General features: G+C 38.6%; 1 protein-coding gene across 1 annotated transcript in view; it reads right to left on the bottom strand.

Annotated features, from left to right (window-relative positions):
• Positions 1-3,951: 3,951 nt before the first annotated feature.
• The window catches only part of dennd4b (DENN/MADD domain containing 4B), a 45,892-nt gene continuing 27,972 nt past the window's right edge, over positions 3,952-21,871 (bottom strand). The window contains exons 14-27 of the mRNA XM_016253204.1: positions 21,095-21,209; positions 20,516-20,722; positions 19,979-20,107; positions 18,915-19,059; positions 18,692-18,835; positions 16,846-17,041; positions 15,124-15,388; positions 13,236-13,340; positions 10,075-10,250; positions 8,756-9,143; positions 8,272-8,371; positions 6,323-6,488; positions 6,187-6,245; positions 3,952-4,168 (exon numbers count right to left, since the gene is read on the bottom strand). Coding sequence (XP_016108690.1) covers positions 4,023-4,168; positions 6,187-6,245; positions 6,323-6,488; positions 8,272-8,371; positions 8,756-9,143; positions 10,075-10,250; positions 13,236-13,340; positions 15,124-15,388; positions 16,846-17,041; positions 18,692-18,835; positions 18,915-19,059; positions 19,979-20,107; positions 20,516-20,722; positions 21,095-21,209 — 2,341 coding nt within the window. The 3' untranslated portion in view covers positions 3,952-4,022. The remainder of the gene's footprint in view (positions 4,169-6,186; positions 6,246-6,322; positions 6,489-8,271; positions 8,372-8,755; positions 9,144-10,074; positions 10,251-13,235; positions 13,341-15,123; positions 15,389-16,845; positions 17,042-18,691; positions 18,836-18,914; positions 19,060-19,978; positions 20,108-20,515; positions 20,723-21,094; positions 21,210-21,871) is intronic.

Here is a 21,871-nt window from a genome sequence, read left to right as displayed (position 1 = left end):
AATTCTTCTGGACCCATTAAGATAGATGGAGATTCAACAGTGTCAATCAATCAATGAAAAATCACTGACTGTATTAGATGTAATAGCACGAGCATAATAAGCAGTAGGTTTTTGTTTCGGGGGACTACATAAAAGGGTAATATTAAAAACAATAGGGTTATGGTCACAAAAATTATGATCTAAGATATGCATATTACACACAGGCATACCACACACAGGCATACCCATATAAAGAACCAGATCAAGAGTGTGACCATGCTGATGAGTAGAGCAAGTTATATACTGTGAAAAAAGTCAATATTTAAAAACTCTCTGGCTAAAGGCTTCGATGGACAGCAAACATGAATGTTAAAATCACCAAGAAGTACAATGTTGTGAAAAGAAGATACAAACACAGACAAAAAATCCGAAAACTCGTGTATAAAATCGGTATGTTTGGGAGGTCTATATACAAGAACACATAATACAGAACTTGGCAAAGCAATTAAAAATGATTGGACCTCAAAACTCTGGGAACTCTCAGCAGAGATTAATCAGCATTTCCACTTGTTTTTAAAAATTGACCAGCAGTTCTCGGGGTGTTAAAAAAAGTTGCAGTACATAGGTAAAAGTTCATAGAAAGGGCTCATGCTAGAGTCGCTACAGTACAATCAAAAGTGTCATGTTGAGTACTGGCCAGTACTGATGTTAGTGTACCCACATGCTTTAGGTTGTTGAACTGTATTCCTCTGCCACATCTCCGCAATCTAGCCAAGATGATTCATGATGTCGGCACATCCGAAGTAGGGTAGACACTGTAGATAGGAGCTCCTTGACTCCAGTTATTCCCAAATACTTCTATTTGCCCACAAGGCATTTTCTCAGTAGAGTTTTGGAGTGTCAAGATGGTCTTTGGCAAATTTTGGCATGCTGCAATGTTTTGTTTGGAGAGCAGTGGCTTCCTTCAGGTGTCCTTCCATGGATACCATGCCTGTTCAATGTTTTACGCATGGTTGACTCATGAACAGAGATGTTTACCAGTTTAATGAATCCTTCAAGTCTTTAGCTGTTACTCTAGGGGGGGGGGGGTTTTCACCTCTTTGAGCCTTTGACGAGATCTTGGCTGGCCCACTTCTATGGAAAGTAGCCACAGTACCAAATCGACTCCATTTATAGACAATTTGTCTAACTGTGGACTGATGAATACCTAAAGTCTTTGAGGTTACTCTGTAACCCTTTCCAGCTACATGCATGTCAACATGCACCATCTCTTTTTTTGTGAGGCATGGCTCACATCAGCTAATGCTGCTTGTGAATAGCACACTAACATTGTGTATGTGTTTATATAAGCTCTAAACCACACCTTTATTCCCCTTTCATCGATTGGATCTCCTGGTTTGCTAACATCTCCAGAACACCAGAAGCCCAGCGTTTCTCTTACTTTTTTCACCATCACTTTGTATGTTTAATGAGTGTGCTCAATAAATACATGAAATATGATGATTGTTTATCAGCTTAGAAATATTGTGTTTGTTGATATTTGTGACTTTGGTGAAAATCAAATCAAATTTCATGACTAATTTATGCAGATAACTGGAAAATTGAAAATAGTTAACTTTTTCTTGCAACTGTATATATATATATATATATACTGTACACACACATATTAAATGTTTCTGTTTTCCTTATACTTGTGCTAATTATATTCTTTGATTATTTAGTTTTATTTTTCCTACAATTTTTCTAATTTTATATATGCAATAATTGACATCTTTTCACACAAATATACATACATATTAAGGGGGTCTGAATACTTTCCGTACCCACTGTATATATTATAAATATATATGCAAGTATGTATGTATGTATAATCAAAGGTCTCGTGCTAATCATAACAAATTTACATGGCAGTGCTCTGAAGAAACACACAGAATGTTGGTTCTTAAAACTCTTTTCTTAAAGAAAAACAAAACAACATTCACAACAAAGGTCAGAGGTCACATCAATATAAATTAGCACAGCAAACACATGAAAACTTAAATATATCTTTATAATCTCTGTTGTCTTGATAAATGCAGACGTTCACATGCTGCAGTGAAGCTCGGCTTCCTCTGACATCACTTCCTCTTATGCCACTAAAACACTTCTAGCAGCTTCATATTCCTCCTTAATAAAATTAAGACTAATGAATGTGGCGTAGGTCCTACAGTCACGAGCGTTTCCTCTGTAACGGTGATTTTAAACACAGATCACAGCCGTTTCACTCCAGGAGAAGAAACTCACAGATGAACACAAAAACTCAAACACGGCTCAGAAGAGCAAACGCTTCCCGACACAACAGAACAAGAGCGGATGAATCGCAGCTGATCACACTTCACAATACCAACACAACCACATGTTTCATTAGAGAAAACAAGTTTTTCTTTACTAAGATTATTGGTGACACTTTACAGTAAGCTTTCATTTGTTAACATTCATTCATCAGTTAACATGAACTAACACTGAAAAACACTTCTACAGCATTTATTCATCTTATATAATGGAAATGTGAACATTTACTAATATATTATTAAAATCAAAAGTATTTAACATTAGTTAATGCACTGCTAACATGAACAAACAATGCATTTTAAAAATTGCATTTTTATTAACCAACATTAACAAAGATTAAAAAATGCTGTAAATGTATATATTGCTTATTAATAGTTCATTTTAACTAATGCATTAACAAATGAAATCTTACTGTCAAGAGTTTCTAGATTTTTTACCATAATAAAAAAAAAACACATTTATCTCCAAAATACTCCTTAATGAAACACACATACACACAATTGTAAAACAATAACAAAAATTATAATTGGTGTCATCTCAAATTATTGTTGTAAATGAAACTTGCAACTGTGACTTTGTTTTAGTTCTGTTGGTAATAAACATCAGTTGTGAAATGTACAGAAAGTCAGCTGGATTTAATGTATCTAGTTCCTTTTTAAATTTTGCATTATATCCTGATATATAGAAAATATCCTACTGTATATAGAAAAAAACAAAATTAAATAAAAAAAAAAACTATCATCAGACATGACTGAAAACATCATAAATAAAATCTATAAATTCAACCATGATGTGTGCATTTAATGAGACAGTTCAGCCAAACATCATCATTCGGTCATCATTTACGCTCCTCGTGTCTTCTAATGTTCTGAAAATGAATAAATGTAACTGTATTTTGAAGAATGTTGGGAGCCAAACAACACCGGATCCCGCTGAACAGAAAACACTGGTTCATTTCTCAGAATCTCTTCTTGTGTGTTTGACTGCAGACAGTCACACGGGTCTGAACGAGAGAATGATCTGCTCTTCACACCAGTGAGAGTTTGGAGGTGAATGTGTCTGACGGTTGTGTGAATTACGGCTCAATGCTAAAACCAGCTGGTTTGTGGGTGACCCAGAGCGTCGCAGGATCCTCCTACAGTCACACCGCATCACAGGACACCCTTTAAAACGACTGATAAAATGTGTTTGTAGATCAACAGCAGCGCTGCTTTCTCTCTCTCACACACAAACACGGTTCAGAGGAACTAACTAGTCCTGACCAGACTAGTTTACCGAGTAACTCTTCTGTCCAGAATGGAGACGATGGATCTGCTGGTCAGGAAACATCTCACACAAACATGAAGCAGCTCAGAGCGTCACTCCAGTGCAGAATCATCTCAACAAACTCCCATGATGCCTTCCGGCGTTTACAACCGGATCTTCATCTTTGAGTTCCATGACATCAAACCAACAGAAATCAACGAGGTAAGTTCAAACGCCACATCAGATCCTATGAAATCTTCCGAGGGGCGGCTGGGTGTCAGTTTGCTCGGCATTGTGGGATACAGAAGCAGTTTTTGGTGAAAGGGTGACGCGCTCCCATAATGCACAGCGGCGTCTGCAGTGAGCGTACCAGCAGAAGTGTTCAGACTGTGTGTCGCGGTTCCTCCTCAAGCAGCGTGAAGACGACGGAAAGACGAGACGAGCGGAGTGTGTGTGTGTGTGTGTGATCAGCACTCCAGCGGCAGCAGGAAGCAGCGTCTGCAGTCGACGGCTTTAGGACTGGGCGGCTGGACTCTCTTCCTCTTCAGCTCCTCTCGGCCCAGAGAACTGCTCAAGCGCAGGTACGCTGCCTTATAACGCTTATCAAACGAAGCTGCAGACACACAACATATTAAAATATAAATATCTTTACAGTTAAAGTCATAGTTCACCCAATAATCAACATTCGCTGTTAATTTACTCACTCTCAGGCCATGCAAGATGTAGGTGACTTTTTTTAAAATTCATTAAATTAGATTTTTAGCTGAAACCATGTCCTTGGTAAATTCATAAAATGCAAGTCAATGGCTACCGTCACTTTTAGAGTCAAAAAAGCATATCAGACAACACAAAATGAATCCCCGTGGCTCCTGATGATATATTGAGGTCGTATGAAGCAAAACCTTCAGTCTGTGCAAGAAACTGAACATTATTTACAACATTACCTGTAATTTAGAGCCTCGGGCAAGCGGTTCAACATCCACACTTCACATCATTATTGGGTGATTTAATAATATAATTATATATACATTACATCATTGGATGATTGCGTAAATAAACCAGTGAATTGAACCAGTTCAGTGAAACAAACTGTTTGAAAGAATCCCTGGCCGAGTGCTTAGAGCCTTTGCAGATCAGCTGGCTGAGGTCTTCACAAACATTTTCAACCTCTCAATACTGTATCCCATCCAAACTGATCTCCAAGCTTATTGATCTTGGCATCAGCCCCTCCCTCTGTAACTGGACCTTCTCACCAACAGACCACAGTCTATTAGAATCAGTAACCCCACTTCCTCCATCCTCACTTTAAACACTGGTGTACCACAGGGCTCTGTGCTGAGCCCAATCCTCTTCTCTCTTTTCACTCACGACTGCATACCTGTGCATGGTTCTAACTCCATAATCAAGTTTGCAGATGACACCACGGTGGTTCAGCGTTTAGCAGCGTGGTGTGCCAACAACAACCTTGCACTCAACACCCAGAAGACCAAAGAGCTGATTGTAAATCACCGGTGAACCAGGAAGAGCCATGCACACACTCCCATCTACATTGATAGAGCTTAAGTGGAGCATGTGGCTAGCTTCAAGTTCCTTGGGGTCCATCTCTCTGAGGATCTTTCCTGGACCCTCAACACCTCCACACTGAACAAAAAGGCGCAAGAGTGCTTTTACTTCCTTAGGAAACTAAGGGAAGCTCACCTGTCCCCCCACCAGCAGACTCAGGAACAGTTTCTTTCCCTCAGCTGTCAGCCTACTGAACTCTAATCTCAGACGCTGAACATCCTAGATGGACCACCTAATGTGTAAAAAAAATGCTCTGTACAATATCCTGTCTTCTATGCACACTTACAATGTTTATTATTATGCCTCCTGATATTTTGCTAATTCCTTTGCACATTACCTCCTAATGCCATTTGCACTGTTATGGTCACTGGCCATACAGAAATATACACTATTGATTTACCTCACTATGTATAATGCACCTTCTGTTATATTTACAGTAATTTGTATTGAGCTGGTCTCTGTTTCTCTACCTCATCACTTGCACTCTGTACAATGATATATATATATATATATATATGTATAGTACACACACACACACACACACACAAATATATATATATATTTATTTATTTATATACATTCCTATTTGCACTTCAGGTTAGATGCAAACTGCAATTCATTGGCTTTGTATGTGTACTCTGCACAATAACAATAAAGTTCAATCTAAACTAATCTAATCATCTAATATTTTCCTGTTTGTCTGAGGCTCTGAATTACAGGTAGTAATGCTATAAATAATGTTCCGTTTCTTGCACAGACTGACCGTTTCGCTTCACAAGATCTTAATATACTTAATATATTTTTTATTTTGTATTGCCTGTATATGCGCTTTTGTCTCTCAAAGTGCCGGTAGCCATTGACTTGCATTTTATGAATCGCCAAGGATCATGGTTTCAGCTAAAAATCGTCTTTACTGTACATCTTTGATGGCCTGAGAGTAAAAAAAGCAACAAAAAAACCCAGCAAATGTCGATTTTTTTTGTTGAACCATTGCTTTAAGTTTTCTTTAAAAAAAATAATAAATAAATGCTGTTGTTTATTGGTGTTTGCTGGTTTTGCGCGACTCACCGACGTGATCTTTGCCCATGGCGGCCAGCGTGAGGAAGAGCATCTCTCTGTACAGACTCCTGCAGATCCACACAAACACACGTCAGAGTCGCGTTCAGACTCACCTGAGCATCACCTGAGCATCACCACGCCTCACCTCTGTATCCGCGGAGTGCCGGGCTGCTTAGCAACCGTATCCAGGAAGAGCGTGATGGCCTTGTGTACCTCGTTCATGCCGATACAGCGCAGCACTTCCTCCAGGAAGCTGAGGTTGAAGGGATGGTTGTGATGCCGCCAGCTGTGGCTGCGCATGGGGACGCCACCTGCAGGACGGGAGGGGAATCACATCAATCAACAACGGGAATCAGCAGATTATTAAAGTGCCCCTATTATGGGTTTTTGAAAATGACCTGTCATGCAGTGTGTAACACAGCTCTAAGTGAATGAAAACATCCTGCAAAGTTTTAAATCTGAAAGTGCAGCATGTATAAAGTTATTGTCTCTCAAAAAAAGAGTCGCCTCTGAATCATTGAAACGAGTCATTTTTAAAACGAATCTCAAGCCGTTTCATGTTACCATCAACATGAAAAATTAGCATATTGCCCGCCCACTTGTTGCAAGCGCAGACCCGGGACAACTTGAAACCCGTGGGATATATATACCGGTTCACATTTACGTCTCTGCGTGTTTGCTGCGGAAAACCATCAGTCGATTTTCGCATTGGTCTGAATGAAAATGCACATTCATTCTTTGCCACTAGGTGTCGCTTTTGGAGCAGTAAAAATAGCTGTTTCCCCGGTAACGCTGTACACAAAGCAGCACTGCGCTCACAAACACTGCTTTATCAGGCATCACAGGCGTGATGAAATTAAAATGAGACCAATCGGACCAATCACCGCAGATTAGCGTCACGCAAAGGAGGGGTTTGGAAAAATGAATTGTTGACCGAACCGTTTGGGAGTCGTTGAGCAAATAAGGTAAAAATAAATGCATATTATAAGACAGTGAAAGTGTTTTTTGACCTTGCATGCATGTCAACCTGTTGTTAGGGACTCCCAAAACCAAAATATGAACCTTTCATAACCCATAATAGGTTACATATACTCGCCAGTGCTGATTTTTACTTGCATTTGGCACTTGCCGAGTGTTACCCTCATTCATCATGTCTGTTTTGACCCGGAATAGATACATTTTAAAAATTCTAAAAAATGCAGTTTTTAGTAACGGAGCAAATCTTTGCGAATGCTTTAAGAGCCTCAAAATACACATCAAATACACATTTTTTTTAAAGATACATAAACATTTAAAAACATGTAACAGGCTTTGTGTTTGGGTTATTTTGACCTGGGTATGTAGGTAATTTTTGTAAAATGATCTATGAAATTATATTAGTGTCAAAAAATGAAATATATGCAGCCTTTTCCCCATCTCTCACACACTTTTGGACTGAATTTTGTTGATGAACATGAATATGTACATCTATTGAAGAACCCTTGGAGCATGAAATACAGATTACTTTATATAAGTGAAATTTATTTATTTTTGTTGAAAACATTTTTAGAGTACTGTTTATTTTGTTTTGATAGAAATAATTATGTAGGTTTCATAAATCTGGACTGTTTTTGAGCAATCATGAGTTAAAAATTCATTCTCAGATTATAAATTGTTATAAATTTTATGCAATGATATATTCAAATAAAATTTCTCAATGATATAAATAGAGAAAGATAAAGAGAGAGAGAGAGAGTGTTGGGATAACACATTACTAGTAACGCAAAGTTACATAATCAGATTACTTTTTTCAAGTAACTAGTAAAGTAACACATTACTTTTAAATTTACTAGAAAATACCGGAGTTACTTTTTCAAATAATTAATGCCAGTTACTTTGTTTTCCCGTGTATTGACTGACAGCTCTCCTGTCCTCATGCTGAGAGAAATCGGAAAGGGCCTTTACAGTTGCTAAAAATCTAACTTTTTGGGTTTATGTTATTAAAAAATAAATAAGTAAGGCCAGACCAGGTGACAAAAAGTAACACCAAAGTAACGTAATGCATTACCTTCCACACAAAAAAAAAACTAGGCCCTGTGTGTGTGTGTGTCTTACTGTGAATCTTCCAGAGCATGTAGAGCGGCGGCCACTGCTCCGTATCCGGGGTCAGTGTGTCCCACAGCAGCCTCACACGCACCGCCGTGCCCTCTGACCCCTGACACACAAACACAGTCAGCTGAGCTCCTCTCTCTGTGTGTGTGTGTGTGTGTGTGTGTGTGTGGGTGTGTGTCTGTGTGAGTGAGTGAGTGTGTGAGAGAGTGAGAGTGTGTGTGAGAGAGAGAGAGAGAGAGAGAGAGAGAGAGAGAGAGAGAGAGAGAGAGAGAGAGAGAGAGAGAGAGAGAGAGAGAGAGAGAGAGAGAGAGAGAGAGAGAGAGAGAGAGAGAGAGAGAGAGAGAGAGAGAGAGAGAGAGAGAGAGAGAGAGAGAGAGAGAGAGAGAGAGAGAGAGAGAGAGAGAGAGAGAGAGAGAGAGAGAGAGAGAGTGTGTGTGTGTGTGTGCGTGTGTGTGTGTGTGTGTGTGTGTGTGTGTGTGTGAGAGACCTGTGTGAGGCGTGCGGTCAGCGGAGACGTCCGCAGCAGCTGCAGCAGGTTACTGGGCAGGCCGAGGCGAGTGAAGTACCACACCAGATTCCAGAAGAGGATGGAGTGACTGTCCAGCAGCTGGACCTGAGAGAGAACAGCCTCACCCTCGTTCTCCAGCAGACTCTCCATCTCCTTGCGCAGCACCAGCGGGCTCAGGTACGCCACCGTCACCTGCGGGGCTCCGCCCACCGACGGTACGCTGCTCACTGATTGGCTGCTGGTCTCAGAGCTGGAGTCCGTCTCTCTGACGCCGTTGCACAGGTGCTGCAGTGTGTCGTCCGGAGCGGAGGGAGGACGCATGATATTCTCCAGATCATCCTCCGCACTCAGGTTACTGCGCTCCACGCTGCACACACACACACACACACACACACACACAGAGACACACACACACACTCACACAGATACACACACACACAGAAACACACAGAGACAGACACACACACACACAGAGACACACACACACACACACACAGAGAGACACAACACACAGAGACAGACACACACACACACAGAGACACACACACACACACACACAGAGAGACACACACACACACACACAGAGAGACAGACACACACACACACACACAGACAGACACACACTTATTTTTTAATTTTTAAAACAATTAAAATGTGGAAGAAATTATTATAATCTACACTTTAAATAAAACAATATATATTTTCTTTAATAAATAATGTTTCAAAATAATTGTATTTTTTAAATATGTCTATATAGTGTTTTAAATAAATTTAGATTTCAGTTTTAGTTATTTTAGTACAAAATTTGATCACAGTTTTTTTTCAACTGCTTACACACATTTTCAAAACTTTGTCTCTTTTTTTCAAAACTTCACACACAAATCCAAGAACTGCACACAAAATGCAAAAAGCCTCGCATCTCTTGCAAAATGAAGCACTGCATTCAAAATATCACATACGCATCTCAAAAGCACATTTGCAAACACTTTTGCCATAATATTAATTCCTGTTAGATTTTTGTGAGTTACATAGAGAATCGTGTGTTGCTTTTTGCAAAAAGTGTTTTCTGAAATTGAAAACCGAGTCAAAGGCTGAGATCAGTGTCTGGTTTTGTAGATTTAGTGTGTGCTTCTGCTGTCTGAGTGTCAGCTTTCAGAAACTGTGTGACAAGGAAAGATTTTGTGTGCAAGCGGTTGAACAAAACTGTAAATTAAATGAAAATGAGAAATGCTGCTTTTTTAAAATAAGTGTAATTTCAAATGTTAAATCTGGTGTTAGTTCTAGCAGTTCTGCGTTACCTGCAGACGGGCCCCAGGTCACAGATCTCTGCGTTTAGCAGCGGCACGAACGGCGCGGAGCAGAACGGACAGGTGGTGTTGAGATTAGAGTCATCAGACGACCAGCCGGCCATGATCTCCTCATCATACACCAGAGAATTACAGCTGCGGCACAGCGAGCAGCTCGACATCAGCACCTGCGCACACACGCAGACACAGAGATAAACAAACACACTCACAGAGACGGATTCTGCTCTCATTCAGTCTGTTTCCCCTTTATATCTATAGCGCAGTGGTTCTCAACCTTTTTCCCCACCGGGCCGCACTATGGTCCAAGTGCAAGTCTCACGGGCCGCACACATATCATTTACATATTACGTCACCAACACAAACCAAACTGATAATATTACACCCTAAATATTATGATATCTAATCGATTACATTCATTGAAATAAATAATTCTACTCCTCATTAATAAAACACCTGATGCTGTTGGGAGCTGACCAATTTTGTGAAATTCGGCTCGAAAGTAGTAACAGCACAATGAAGTTGCGATTGTAAGTTGCGGTCTGTAAGACGCACGGAAGCGTGACTGGATTGCAGAAAATGTGCGTTCACAAATGTAGCCCATGTTGATCCAATATGAAAAGCACTTTTGAATTTAATAATCTGAGGGTCTCTCCAGAGATGTTTTGCCATATTATTAAGGATGATTGCTGCATAGTATGGGTGTTTCCTTTTGCCTGAACATCCTTAAGTGAGTGTCGGGGCAAACCGAAAGTCCAGCACTCTCCTACCTTCACTGATACTGCGACTACTCTTGTTTGTATGTGTTCCTTCGTTGGCATTTTCCACATTTCGTTTTTCTCCCTTAAAAACAAATTTGTCCATTCTGATGCTCAATTTTACTGAACTAATGGCTGCCGATGACTATTTGAATTGAAATCTGCCAACGTGCGCACTTGTAAGTGTTCGTTAAATGCATAACGTTAATTATGTGAGTAGGTCTGCTCTTGTCTGAAAATAATATATGGAAAACAAAATTATTTTACATAAAAACATTATAGCTTATATTTCTTTAGTACATTATTCTGATGCTCAATTTTACTGAACTAATGGCTGCCGATGACTATTTGAATTGAAATCTGCCAACGTGCGCGCTTGTAAGTGTTCGTTAAATGCATAACGTTAATTATGTGAGTAGGTCTGCTCATGTCTGAAAATAATAGCCAATATGAAAAACTAAATTATTTTACATAAAAACATTATAGCTTATATTTCTTTAGTACATTTTTAAATTAATGTAAAAACTCAAATGAGCTGTAAAACTGAAAGTTATTTTTTAAATTGTGTTCAGCATGGTGGGTCGCATTTGAATTCGTGACGGGCCATGGGCCGCGGGGTTGAGAACCACTGCTATAGCGCTTTATTCCATGGTCTGCCTGAATACTGTATTCTGATTGGCTGGCAGGTATGCATTAAAACTCATTAAATGCACAGGTAGTTCCAAGTCAGTTTAATCACCGTTTTATATTAATGCGCTGCTTTAATTGATGCACACAAACCCACACACATCACTCACACAACACACAACATTCTTTTGAATAGACTAGAAAACTAGTTAGTTAGCATGGTTCAAATCGTACTTATCTGACCGCCATCAATTCATAGCAGTGAATGAAGAGGTATCATATCGATCACAAGTGCAGTATGGAGTACCTCAAGGCTCAGTACTAGGACCATTACTTTTCTCGGATAATTAGGGGCTCATCTAGTTGCCCAGGTCTCCGCAATAGTGTTTACTATTGTTCTTCTGCATTACTGACACACTGTCTTCCTATTTGATACTGTAAAGCTGTTTGGACACAATCTGTATTGTTAAAAGTGCTATATAAATAATGGTGACTTGACTTGACACACACACAAAGAGAGAGAGAGAGAGAGAGAGAGAGAGAGAGTCGGAGATCGCAGATTGCACTGCGCACACACACAAACTTGTAAACGCGTCCCAATTCTCGGATAATTAGGGGCTCATCTAGTTGCCCAGGTCTCCGCAATAGTGTTTACTATTGTCCTTCTGCATTACTGACACACTGTCTTCCTATTTGATACTGTAAAGCTGTTTGGACACAATCTGTATTGTTAAAAGTGCTATATAAATAACGGTGACTTGACTTGACACACACACAAAGAGAGAGAGAGAGAGAGAGTCGGAGATCGCAGATTGCACTGCGCACACACACAAACTTGTAAACGCGTCCCAGTGACTTTTATTAATAAAATAGCCTAGATACTAGATTGCTACATTATATTCCTCAGCAACGAGGTGTAAAATCGCTGTTTTTGAAGTAACATAGCTTCATTGTTTGTAGAGCGAGATGCGCAGACAAAGATAACGCACACACAATGGTCATCTCTCTCTCTCTCAATTAATAATTAAGGTTACACTTTATTTCGATAGTCCACTTTAGACATTCTACTAACTATAAGTAACTTTGTAACTACATGTCAACAAATTCTAATTAATTTGCAACTACATGTCTACTAACTCTCGGAGTAGACTGTTAGGGTAGGTTTAGGGTTAGTAGAATAAGCTGACATATACTTGCAAAGTTTCTCGTAAGTCAGTATGTTGTGGACGCATCAAAATAAAGTGTTAGAAGATGTTAAGCAGACAGTCTACTAATGCTCTAATGACTGCTAGTTGACATGTAGTTGCAAAGTTACTTACTGTGAGTAAAATGTCTAAAGTGGACTATCGAAATAAAGTGTTACCATAATTAATTCAAATAAATGATATAATTGATTCAAATAAATGTGATTTTAAATGTGGTTTGAAGCGGGCAGAATGCTAGAGCTAACGAGCCGTAACTGACGAAAATAACCGTCATTTTTACCCTTGCATTAAATGATTTTAATGCACTCTGCTTCGCGTCAAATGGTTCTTGGCCTCCACGTTGTGCATTAAAATCGTTTAATGCACAGCTAGCCATGCATTATCCCTTACTTATACTACACAGATTGTGTCAAAGCAACTTTAGAGTTTCAAACAGGAAAACACTGTGTTGATAATGTAAGCAAAAACAGTAACAATAGTAAACAGTCAATATTTCATTCTGTGCAATCAAGTCCATAATATTGCCAAAAAATATTGAGTGTCGTCACTCAAAGATGTCACAAACCTCAATGCCCGCCCCTTCCTGTGCAGAATCCCACGACTTCCTGTGAGGAACCACCAGCGTCTGGATGTCCGTCATGTCAATGTCACTCCCTACAGACAGAGAACTCTACAGACATAGAGATACTCACAATTATTATTATTAGGGCTGTTGAGTGATTAAAATGGAATCTAATTAAATGCATGACATTGATTCAACATTAATAACATAAATAAATTATAATAAATAGGTATTAAAGGGTTAATTCCCCAAAAAATGAAAATTAGCCCATGATTTACTCACCTTCAAGGTGATTACTACGTTTTAAATATGGATATTGTTCTTACAGGAACGCATCGATTTGCTACAGGAGGCCTTTATTCACCCCTCGGAGCCGTGTGAGGCACTTTTTATTATTTATGGATGCACTTTATTGGACTTCTTTTGGACTGTTGAAAAAAACACCCATCTACTGCCATTACAAAGCTTGGAAGAGCCAGGATAATTTTATATATAACTCAGATTAGATTCGTCTGAAAGAAGAAAGTCATAGACACCTAGGATGCCTTGAGGGTGAGTAAATAATGGGCTAAGTTTCATTTTTGGGTGAACTACTGTAACCCTTTGTTTTTGTTTTGAAATGAATACTGAAATATAAAATTATTTAAAAAAAATAAAATGATACTTTCAATATGAAACTAATAGCTCCAGTAGGTGGCGGTGTGTCGCTGTCTTAATGAGTGAGTCATTGAATCATTCATTCAACTGATTCATTCAGATATTAAGCAAGTGACTGGCTTTATGAACGAGTCAGTGAATCACTGACTCACTCAATTAATTCAAAACAATGAATTCATTCAGTAAGGTATCACCGCTGTGTGTTGATCAGAGATGCTCATCAGTTTGTTTCAAAGCTGTGACTTTGAATGGAACTATTTTCATTTGTGAAATTGAGCAAAAACTAAAATGTAACGCAATATTAACTTGTTTATTGAACTGTTGTATAAACTCATGCAGATATATGGCATAAATATAAGAGTGATTTTTTTTTGCGCGGATATCTTGAATTTTAGGCTCATATACACTAAAAAGTTTTAACCCAAATGCTTGGTTCAGCCTGTTGGGCCATTTTATTGGGTTATTTTTACCCAGGTGCTGGGTAGTTTTTCTGTAACTAAGTTGCTGGGTTATTTTTTTCTACCCAACCGCTGGGTTGAGCCTGTCTCCGATGAAACAACCCAGCAGCTGAGTAAAATTAGCACTATTTCAGTGAAAAGGGATTAGCGAGAACGGTTGAACACTTAAATTAAAATGCTTCTTTTAAATGTTACAGTTTTTGTTTCTATAATGCTTGTTAAACTGGTTTAAATGTATGTAATATGCTGTATTCACCCAAATAAATTCAATTAGTTTTTTTGTCTATGGGTGTTCTTGCTTATTAATAGTAATTAATTAGTAATTCTGTCTGTGATTTTTTATTTCCTGCCTATTTTAAGCCAGCAATAGTAATTTTTAAACAATAGTTGACTTAAATAAAACAACCCAGCATGCTAGGTAAAAACATTTAACCCAATCAGCTAGGTCAAAATAACCCAGCATGTGTTCTGTCCAATTTTTACCCAGCGCTGGGTTGCCTATTAACCCAAATTGGGTTGTTTTTAACCCAGCATTATCTAGAGGGTACACTCTAAAAAAATGCTGGGTTAAATACAACCCAGCACTGGGAAAAATATGGACAACCCCCAGCGATTGGGTTGTTTTCAACCAACAGTTGGGTTAAATGTTTAACCCAACCTTCTGTGCAGTAACCCAACCGCTGGGTCAAAACAACCCAATCGCTGGGTTTGTCCACATTTTACCCAGCGCTGGGTTGTATTTAACCCAGCATTTTTTAGAGTGTAGTTCTAGTCACCTCAGACGTGGCGTTGTACAGCCGCTCCTTGGCCTTCAGCAGACTCTCGGTCATCTGGCTCTTGCGCGAGGGTTTCTGGCGCGAGTGTCCGTTCGCTCCCGGCCGCCGGTCGTCTACGCTAGCGGCTCGGCGCACCGATGCACGGTTCCTCGTGGGCGTCAGCAGCTGCTGCAGTTTCCCGGCCAGACCGCGGCTCGGAGACGACACGTTGTTGTAGTTTTCATCCACCGACTTCCTGTTCAGAGTCTCCCTCACTTCCACCGACCTGCAGAACGCGAGCGAAACCACACAAAAACCATCACCTGTTAACCTGTCACCAATAACAATCACACGGAACGAGCGAATTTTTGAATTCATGCAATAGCTTCCATTTCAAAACAAGTAACGAGTTTATAAATATATTTGTCAGTAAATAAGTGTCTAAGTAAAAACCAATCAATTTCATTCTCCATTCCAGCTGTTTGTGAACTCAACACACCTAATCATCAGTGTCTATTAATCCAGCGGCTCTCAAGCGTTCTCCACAGCCCCTCATGATCCATAACAATATTTCTTCTGCTTCATCAGTTGCAATTAATGCAATTGCATTTATGTATATTTATTTATTTACATTTTTCATCTACAGACACTCCTAGTTTCTGTACAATAAATTTCTGGATTCCAGAAAAAAAGTCGCTCGTAATTTTATTCTAAAATTATTTATTTATCTATTTATATTTAATTAATTTTTGTAAAAAAAATTTATTATTATTTATCTTAATTGATTTATGTAATTTTAGTACTTTTTGTGTTGTTTTAAGTTATCTGTTTTTCAAAAAATTTTACTTTTTTATGATTTAATTTTTAGCATTTTTTAATTGTTTTTTTCATTATTTATTTTAATCAGATGTGGTGAATTAAAATAAGAAATATCTTGATTTTTTATTTATTTAAACTTATTTTACAGCTTGTTTTATATTATTTTTACAGATTTGAAGTAATCTTGAGGCCCTGGAATCCTGGCTGAGAGCCGCTGGTCTAGTGGACATCATAATAAATCAGTCTAATTAGAGCTAATTACGGTGAAGGTACCCACCTTTGAAAATCAGTATTTTTGCACATCCTTTGCTCAAGCTGCTGTCCATGAAGAGTAATGATGAGATTAGTTACTGTTTAAGAGCAGTAAAACACTAATAAACAGGTTTTAATAAACAATGTTTTATCTTTTTTTTTTTCAATTTTATATTTCGCTGATTTTATAATTTTTTTTAAATTAATTTAAAAATATAATATTAAACAAATATTTTCAATTGTACATTTTTATGATTTAATTTGTTAAAAATTAGATTCCCTGGATCGGGTAGAGAGAATTAGCTAGAAAATAAAAAATAAAAATAGAAAATAAAACAATTATTTTTAATTTTACACTTTTATGATTTAATTAAGTTGTTAAAATTAAATAAAATGCAAAAAATAGTTTTCATTATTTTAATGCTACATTTTTATGATTAAACTAGTTTGTTAAAAATTAAATAGAACATCAAATATAAAAAATAAATTTGCATGATTTAATTAATTTGTTAAAAAATTAAATTAAATTAAAAAAATAGTTTTGATTATTTTAATTCCACACATTTATGATTCAATTAGTTTATAATAATTTAATTTATTTTAATCAGATAGTTGTTGAAGGGGAAATATCTTGATTTTACTCATTTAAGCTTGTTTTATCAGTCTGTGTACCTGCTGTCTCTCTCCGGCTGACACCTGCAGTCTGCGTCTGCGTTCTCTGCGCAGTCTCTGTAGAAGGTGGACAGGCAGACGTCGCTGCGGCGCACAAGCACAGGCGCCGGAGGACTCAGCGTGCCGCGCCGGCCGGCGGGAGGCTTGTGCGAGGCTGCGGCCGTCTGCGCTGCTGCTTTCTTTAACAGCTTCAGCTCTGATAAACAAACAAAGACTGAAATCAGACCCCGGACCACAAAACCAGTCAGAAGGGTCCATTTTTCGAAATTGAGATTCATACATCATATGATTTCCATTGATGTATGGTTTGTTAGGATCGGACAATATTTGAAAATCTGGAATCTGAGGGTGCAAAAAAATCTAAATATTGAGAAAATCATCTTTAAAGTTGTTCAAATGAAGTTCTTAGCAATGCATATTACTAATCAAACATTAAGTTTTGATATATTTACGGTAGGAGATTTACTAAATATCTTCATGGAACATGATCTTTACTTAATATCCTAATGATTTTTGGCATAAAAGAGAAATGTATGATTGTGACCCATACAATGTATTGTTGGCTACTGTTTCTGACGTCTACAACTAATCATGATCCAAACAAAGATGCAGCATACATGCAGTTTTTAATCTAATTTAGATTGCATAATTTAGAAATTTGAAGCAAAAACAGAATGGTCTGACTGTAAAACTACTAGGAGTGTAACGATGCATCGATTACAAACCCTGACGATGCGTATGCACTTTAATTGTGAGGAAGTGTTAAAGTCCAACTAAATATATACTGAAGTACATTTGATTGTGCTAAAGTGGAACTATTGCAAGTACACTGCAGGTACACTTAAATATCTTGCATTTAAAGACTGATATAATTCATACAATCCTCATCAATAGTGACATTAAAACACATTTTAGGCTTAATATTAAGAAATGTGCATTGTGCACAAGTAGCTACTCCAAATAAAGTTTAATTATAATTGTTATATCAGTAAGTCTCAAGCGATATGTCAGAGAATGTATTAACAGATTTGAGCTATACTTAGTTTGAAATAAAATGCATTACTTTTTTACTAGGGTAAATGCCGTATGTCATGCCATTACATCATTAAACTAACATCTAACAATTGACAAAAGTGGGGGGGTTTTGCCCTCTGACGAAATATACAAAGAATTTAGAGGAAGCATTTTAATAATCCTGTGATTGCACTTAAAGAATGTAGAATCGAATCGTTCTGAATTTGCAAAAATCGCTCTTGAATCGATTCGTTATTTACCCAAAGATTCACAGCCCTAGAAACTACACATAAAACATATCTGAAGGAAGCAGCAGACGAGCTGAACGAGACGCAGATTCACTCTCTCCAGCAGGTGCGCTTATTATGAACAGCAATGATACGGTGTTTCCTTGGTTACCGCTGTAAACAAAGCAGCGCTGCACTTATGCACAGGAATGATACAGTGTTTCCTTGGTTACCGCTGTAAACAAAGCAGAGCTGCGCTCATGAACAGCAATGATACGGTGTTTCCTTGGTTACCGCTGTAAACAAAGCAGAGCTGCGCTTATGAACAGCAATGATACGGTGTTTCCCTGGTTACCGCTGTAAACAAAGCAGAGCTGCGCTCATGAACATTGCTTTAATATGCATCGTTCAGAGGCAAGATGAAAAGAAAATACCACGTAAACTTTTCTAAAGACAGTCAGTTCCCTCAGAGATACATTCATATAAACGCCTACCCCAATTTTATCGCGATTTGTTTGGCATCTTTGTTTGAATCGCTACATATTTGAATCGATTTTCAACCGGCTCGCGGTTCATCGTTACACCCATAATTATCAGTCACTCACTGCTTCCTGACGGCTGAACGCTGCTCAGACTGTTGCTCTTGGCCAGACTAATCAGCGATTCATGGCTCGAGCTTTCACTCAACCCGCTCCAGCTGGACTGACGAATCAGAGCCGAGTAGGGGCGGGGCTTGGACAGTGCGTCTTCTGAAAACAGAAGCAGAATGTGAGAATGTGACGCTGCTGACAGCTGTCAATCACGCGCTGGAGGCGGGGCATCTCTGACCTGCGGGGGTGCTGAATGATGCGCTCCTCTGCTGCTGTCTGATTGGCTGCCTGAACTGAGCCACGGCCAATACCACGTTACGCAGCTTCGCCCAGCGAAGACGCCCTCCCTGATTGGTGGATGGCCATTTGCTCTCTAGCACCGCCTACAGACGGCAGAATAAAACACACACGCATGAGTAAAGACAAGACTTTCATCTGTACGTTATATATCAGGGATTCCCAAACTCTTCCGTCAGCCGAACCTCTTTGAGCTTAAGCATCTCCTTGAAGACTCCCTAAGATTTTGAGTTCCAGTTTCAGTAATTTGACAACACATTCACATGTTCATGCTTCTCTTGGTTAATGGTCACATGACATGCAGCTAAACATAACTCATCTCTTTTAGTAAGTGTTTTACTTTGATTTGATTTTAAAAACATTTATCTTAAATTTGCATTTTTATGATCCAATTAATTTTAGTAAATGCTTTTTTGGGTGTTTTTATTTTATAATTATTTATTTATGCTAATTTTACATTTTTATGATTTCATTAATTCTAGTAAATGTTTCTGGTGTTTTTTATTTTTAAATTATGCATTTTAATTTGACATTTTTATTATTTAAAATTTAGTACTTGTTTTTTAAATGATTAATTAATTTGAATTTTTTATATTTTTATAACTTATTAAAATTTTAGCAAATATTTTTGGTGGCTTTTATTTTTACATTATTTATTCCAATTTTTAATTTTGATGATTTAATTTTTAGCAAGTGTTTTTTTTTTTTTATTATTATTTATCTGCTTTAATTTTAAATTTTTATGATTGAATTAATTTTAGTAAATGTTTTGTTTTTTATTAAATTATTTTAATATTACATTTTTATTATATGAAAAATAGTGTAATGTTTTTTGATCATTTTTAATTTAAAACCATTTTATCACAATTTTTGATTTTAGATTAGATTTGAAAATGATTCATTTTAATTGTATATTTTTATAATTTAATGAATTATCAGCTTTTCATCAACTCATGAACCCGTTTGGGAAGCCCTGTGTGATCTCATTAATATGAAGTGCATCACTTTATTGTAGTATCCGTATGTGATGGTGTTGGGTGTAATTCCCGCCCGCTTCATCTCCAGCAGAACTCTGACCGCGAGAACCGGCTGACCGTACTGACCGCACAGCTGCATGAGGATACGGTAACACACCTGCGACACACACACACACACACATCAGGAGCGAGACAAACTACAACACACTTACTGTGTCTACATCATATCACTAGTGCATTATACAATACAGATCGATTCAAAATCTGTGTTTGTGTGTGCGCGTGTGTGTATGTGTGTCTGTGTACGTGTGTGTTTGTGTACATGTGTGTATGTGTGTGTGTGTGTTTGTGTCCGTGTCTGTGTGTGTTTGTGTCTGTGTGTGTGATAGTGTGAGTGTGTGTCTCTGTGTGTGTGTGTGTGTGTGTGTCTGTGTCTGTGATAGTGTGTGTGTGTGTGTGTGTGTGTGTGTCTGTGTGTGATAGTGTGAGTGTGATAGTGTGTGTGTGTGTGTGTGTGTCTGTGTGTGTGATAGTGTGAGTGTGATAGTGTGTGTGTGTCTCTGACCTCGTCTGGCAGCACCACCTTGCGTGTCTCCATGTGTTTGAGCACCTCGTATGCAGCGTGCAGCACTCGGACTTTAGTGCTCTCTGCTCTGACGAATGTTGGTAAGCAGATGAACCAGAGTCCGTAGCAGTGACCCAGCAGGCATTTGGACCACATCTCCGGCACCGTCGAGTACTTCTGCGCCTTCTTCTGTGCCAGCTTTATCTCCTGCACACACACCAGCTGACAGCATCAGCTGACTGACCTCTGACCCTGTGACCTGACCTTCACCTGAGTGTCGTCAAAGCCACTAGAAGGCAAGCCTGCAACCATTAGCCGACAAAAGCGTAACGGCTAAAGTCAAGTCAAGTCACCTTTATTTATATAGTGCTTTTAACAATACAGATTGTGTCAAAGCAGCTTTACGTATCAAACAGCGAGTGAGTGTCACACAACTCTGACTGAAATTCAATGACGTCAAGGCTGTATTGTGATTGGTTATTACGACACGTGATCCAAGTTAGCCGTTACGCTTTCTCCAATAGTAAGTAATACAGACCCTCTCATCTCCCTCTAGTAAGACAATCTCTGGCGTCGTACCTGTTTGGTGCGGCGGGGGGCGGGGCTACTGGGGGCACTTCCTTTAGCTGGAGTCCGCAGCGGATCCTGCGGCCGATCGAATAGATCCGACTGGAGGACCGGGAACGTGTCATAGCTGCACACACACACACAATAATAATAATTTCTGTTACTGTTAATAGTGTTCATCGTCTGTTTGATTACATCTTTAATTGATTTTTCCATACATTTCTGCCATATGTACATTAACTGACAGTCACCACTGATAAGCTATCACTAAATATTGTAGAAACTTAATTTGCTGTAAAGTTGCTTTGCAACGATTTGTATCATGAAAACTGCTATACAAATAAACTTGAATTGAAAAAACCACACACACACACACACACACACACACACACACAAACACTCACACACACACACACACAAACACACGCACACACAAACACACTCACACTCACACAAACACAAACAAAAACACACACACCCACACTCACACACACACACACACACAAACACAAACACACACACACACACACACACACACTCACACACACACACACACACACTCACACACACACACACACACACTCACACACACACACACACACACTCACACACACACACACACACACTCACACACACACACACACACACTCACACAAACACAAACACACACACACACACACACACACACTTACACAAATATACACAAACACAAACACACTCACACAAACACAAACACACACAAACACACACACACACAAACACACACACACACACACACACACACACACA

This window comes from Sinocyclocheilus grahami, unplaced genomic scaffold (assembly GCF_001515645.1).
Source record: "Sinocyclocheilus grahami isolate Dianchi unplaced genomic scaffold, SAMN03320097.WGS_v1.1 scaffold1164.1, whole genome shotgun sequence".
In the NCBI taxonomy this organism is placed as follows: Eukaryota; Metazoa; Chordata; class Actinopteri; order Cypriniformes; family Cyprinidae; genus Sinocyclocheilus; species Sinocyclocheilus grahami.
Note: the sequence above shows the minus strand (reverse complement) of the source record. Positions and strands in the feature narration are given on the sequence as shown.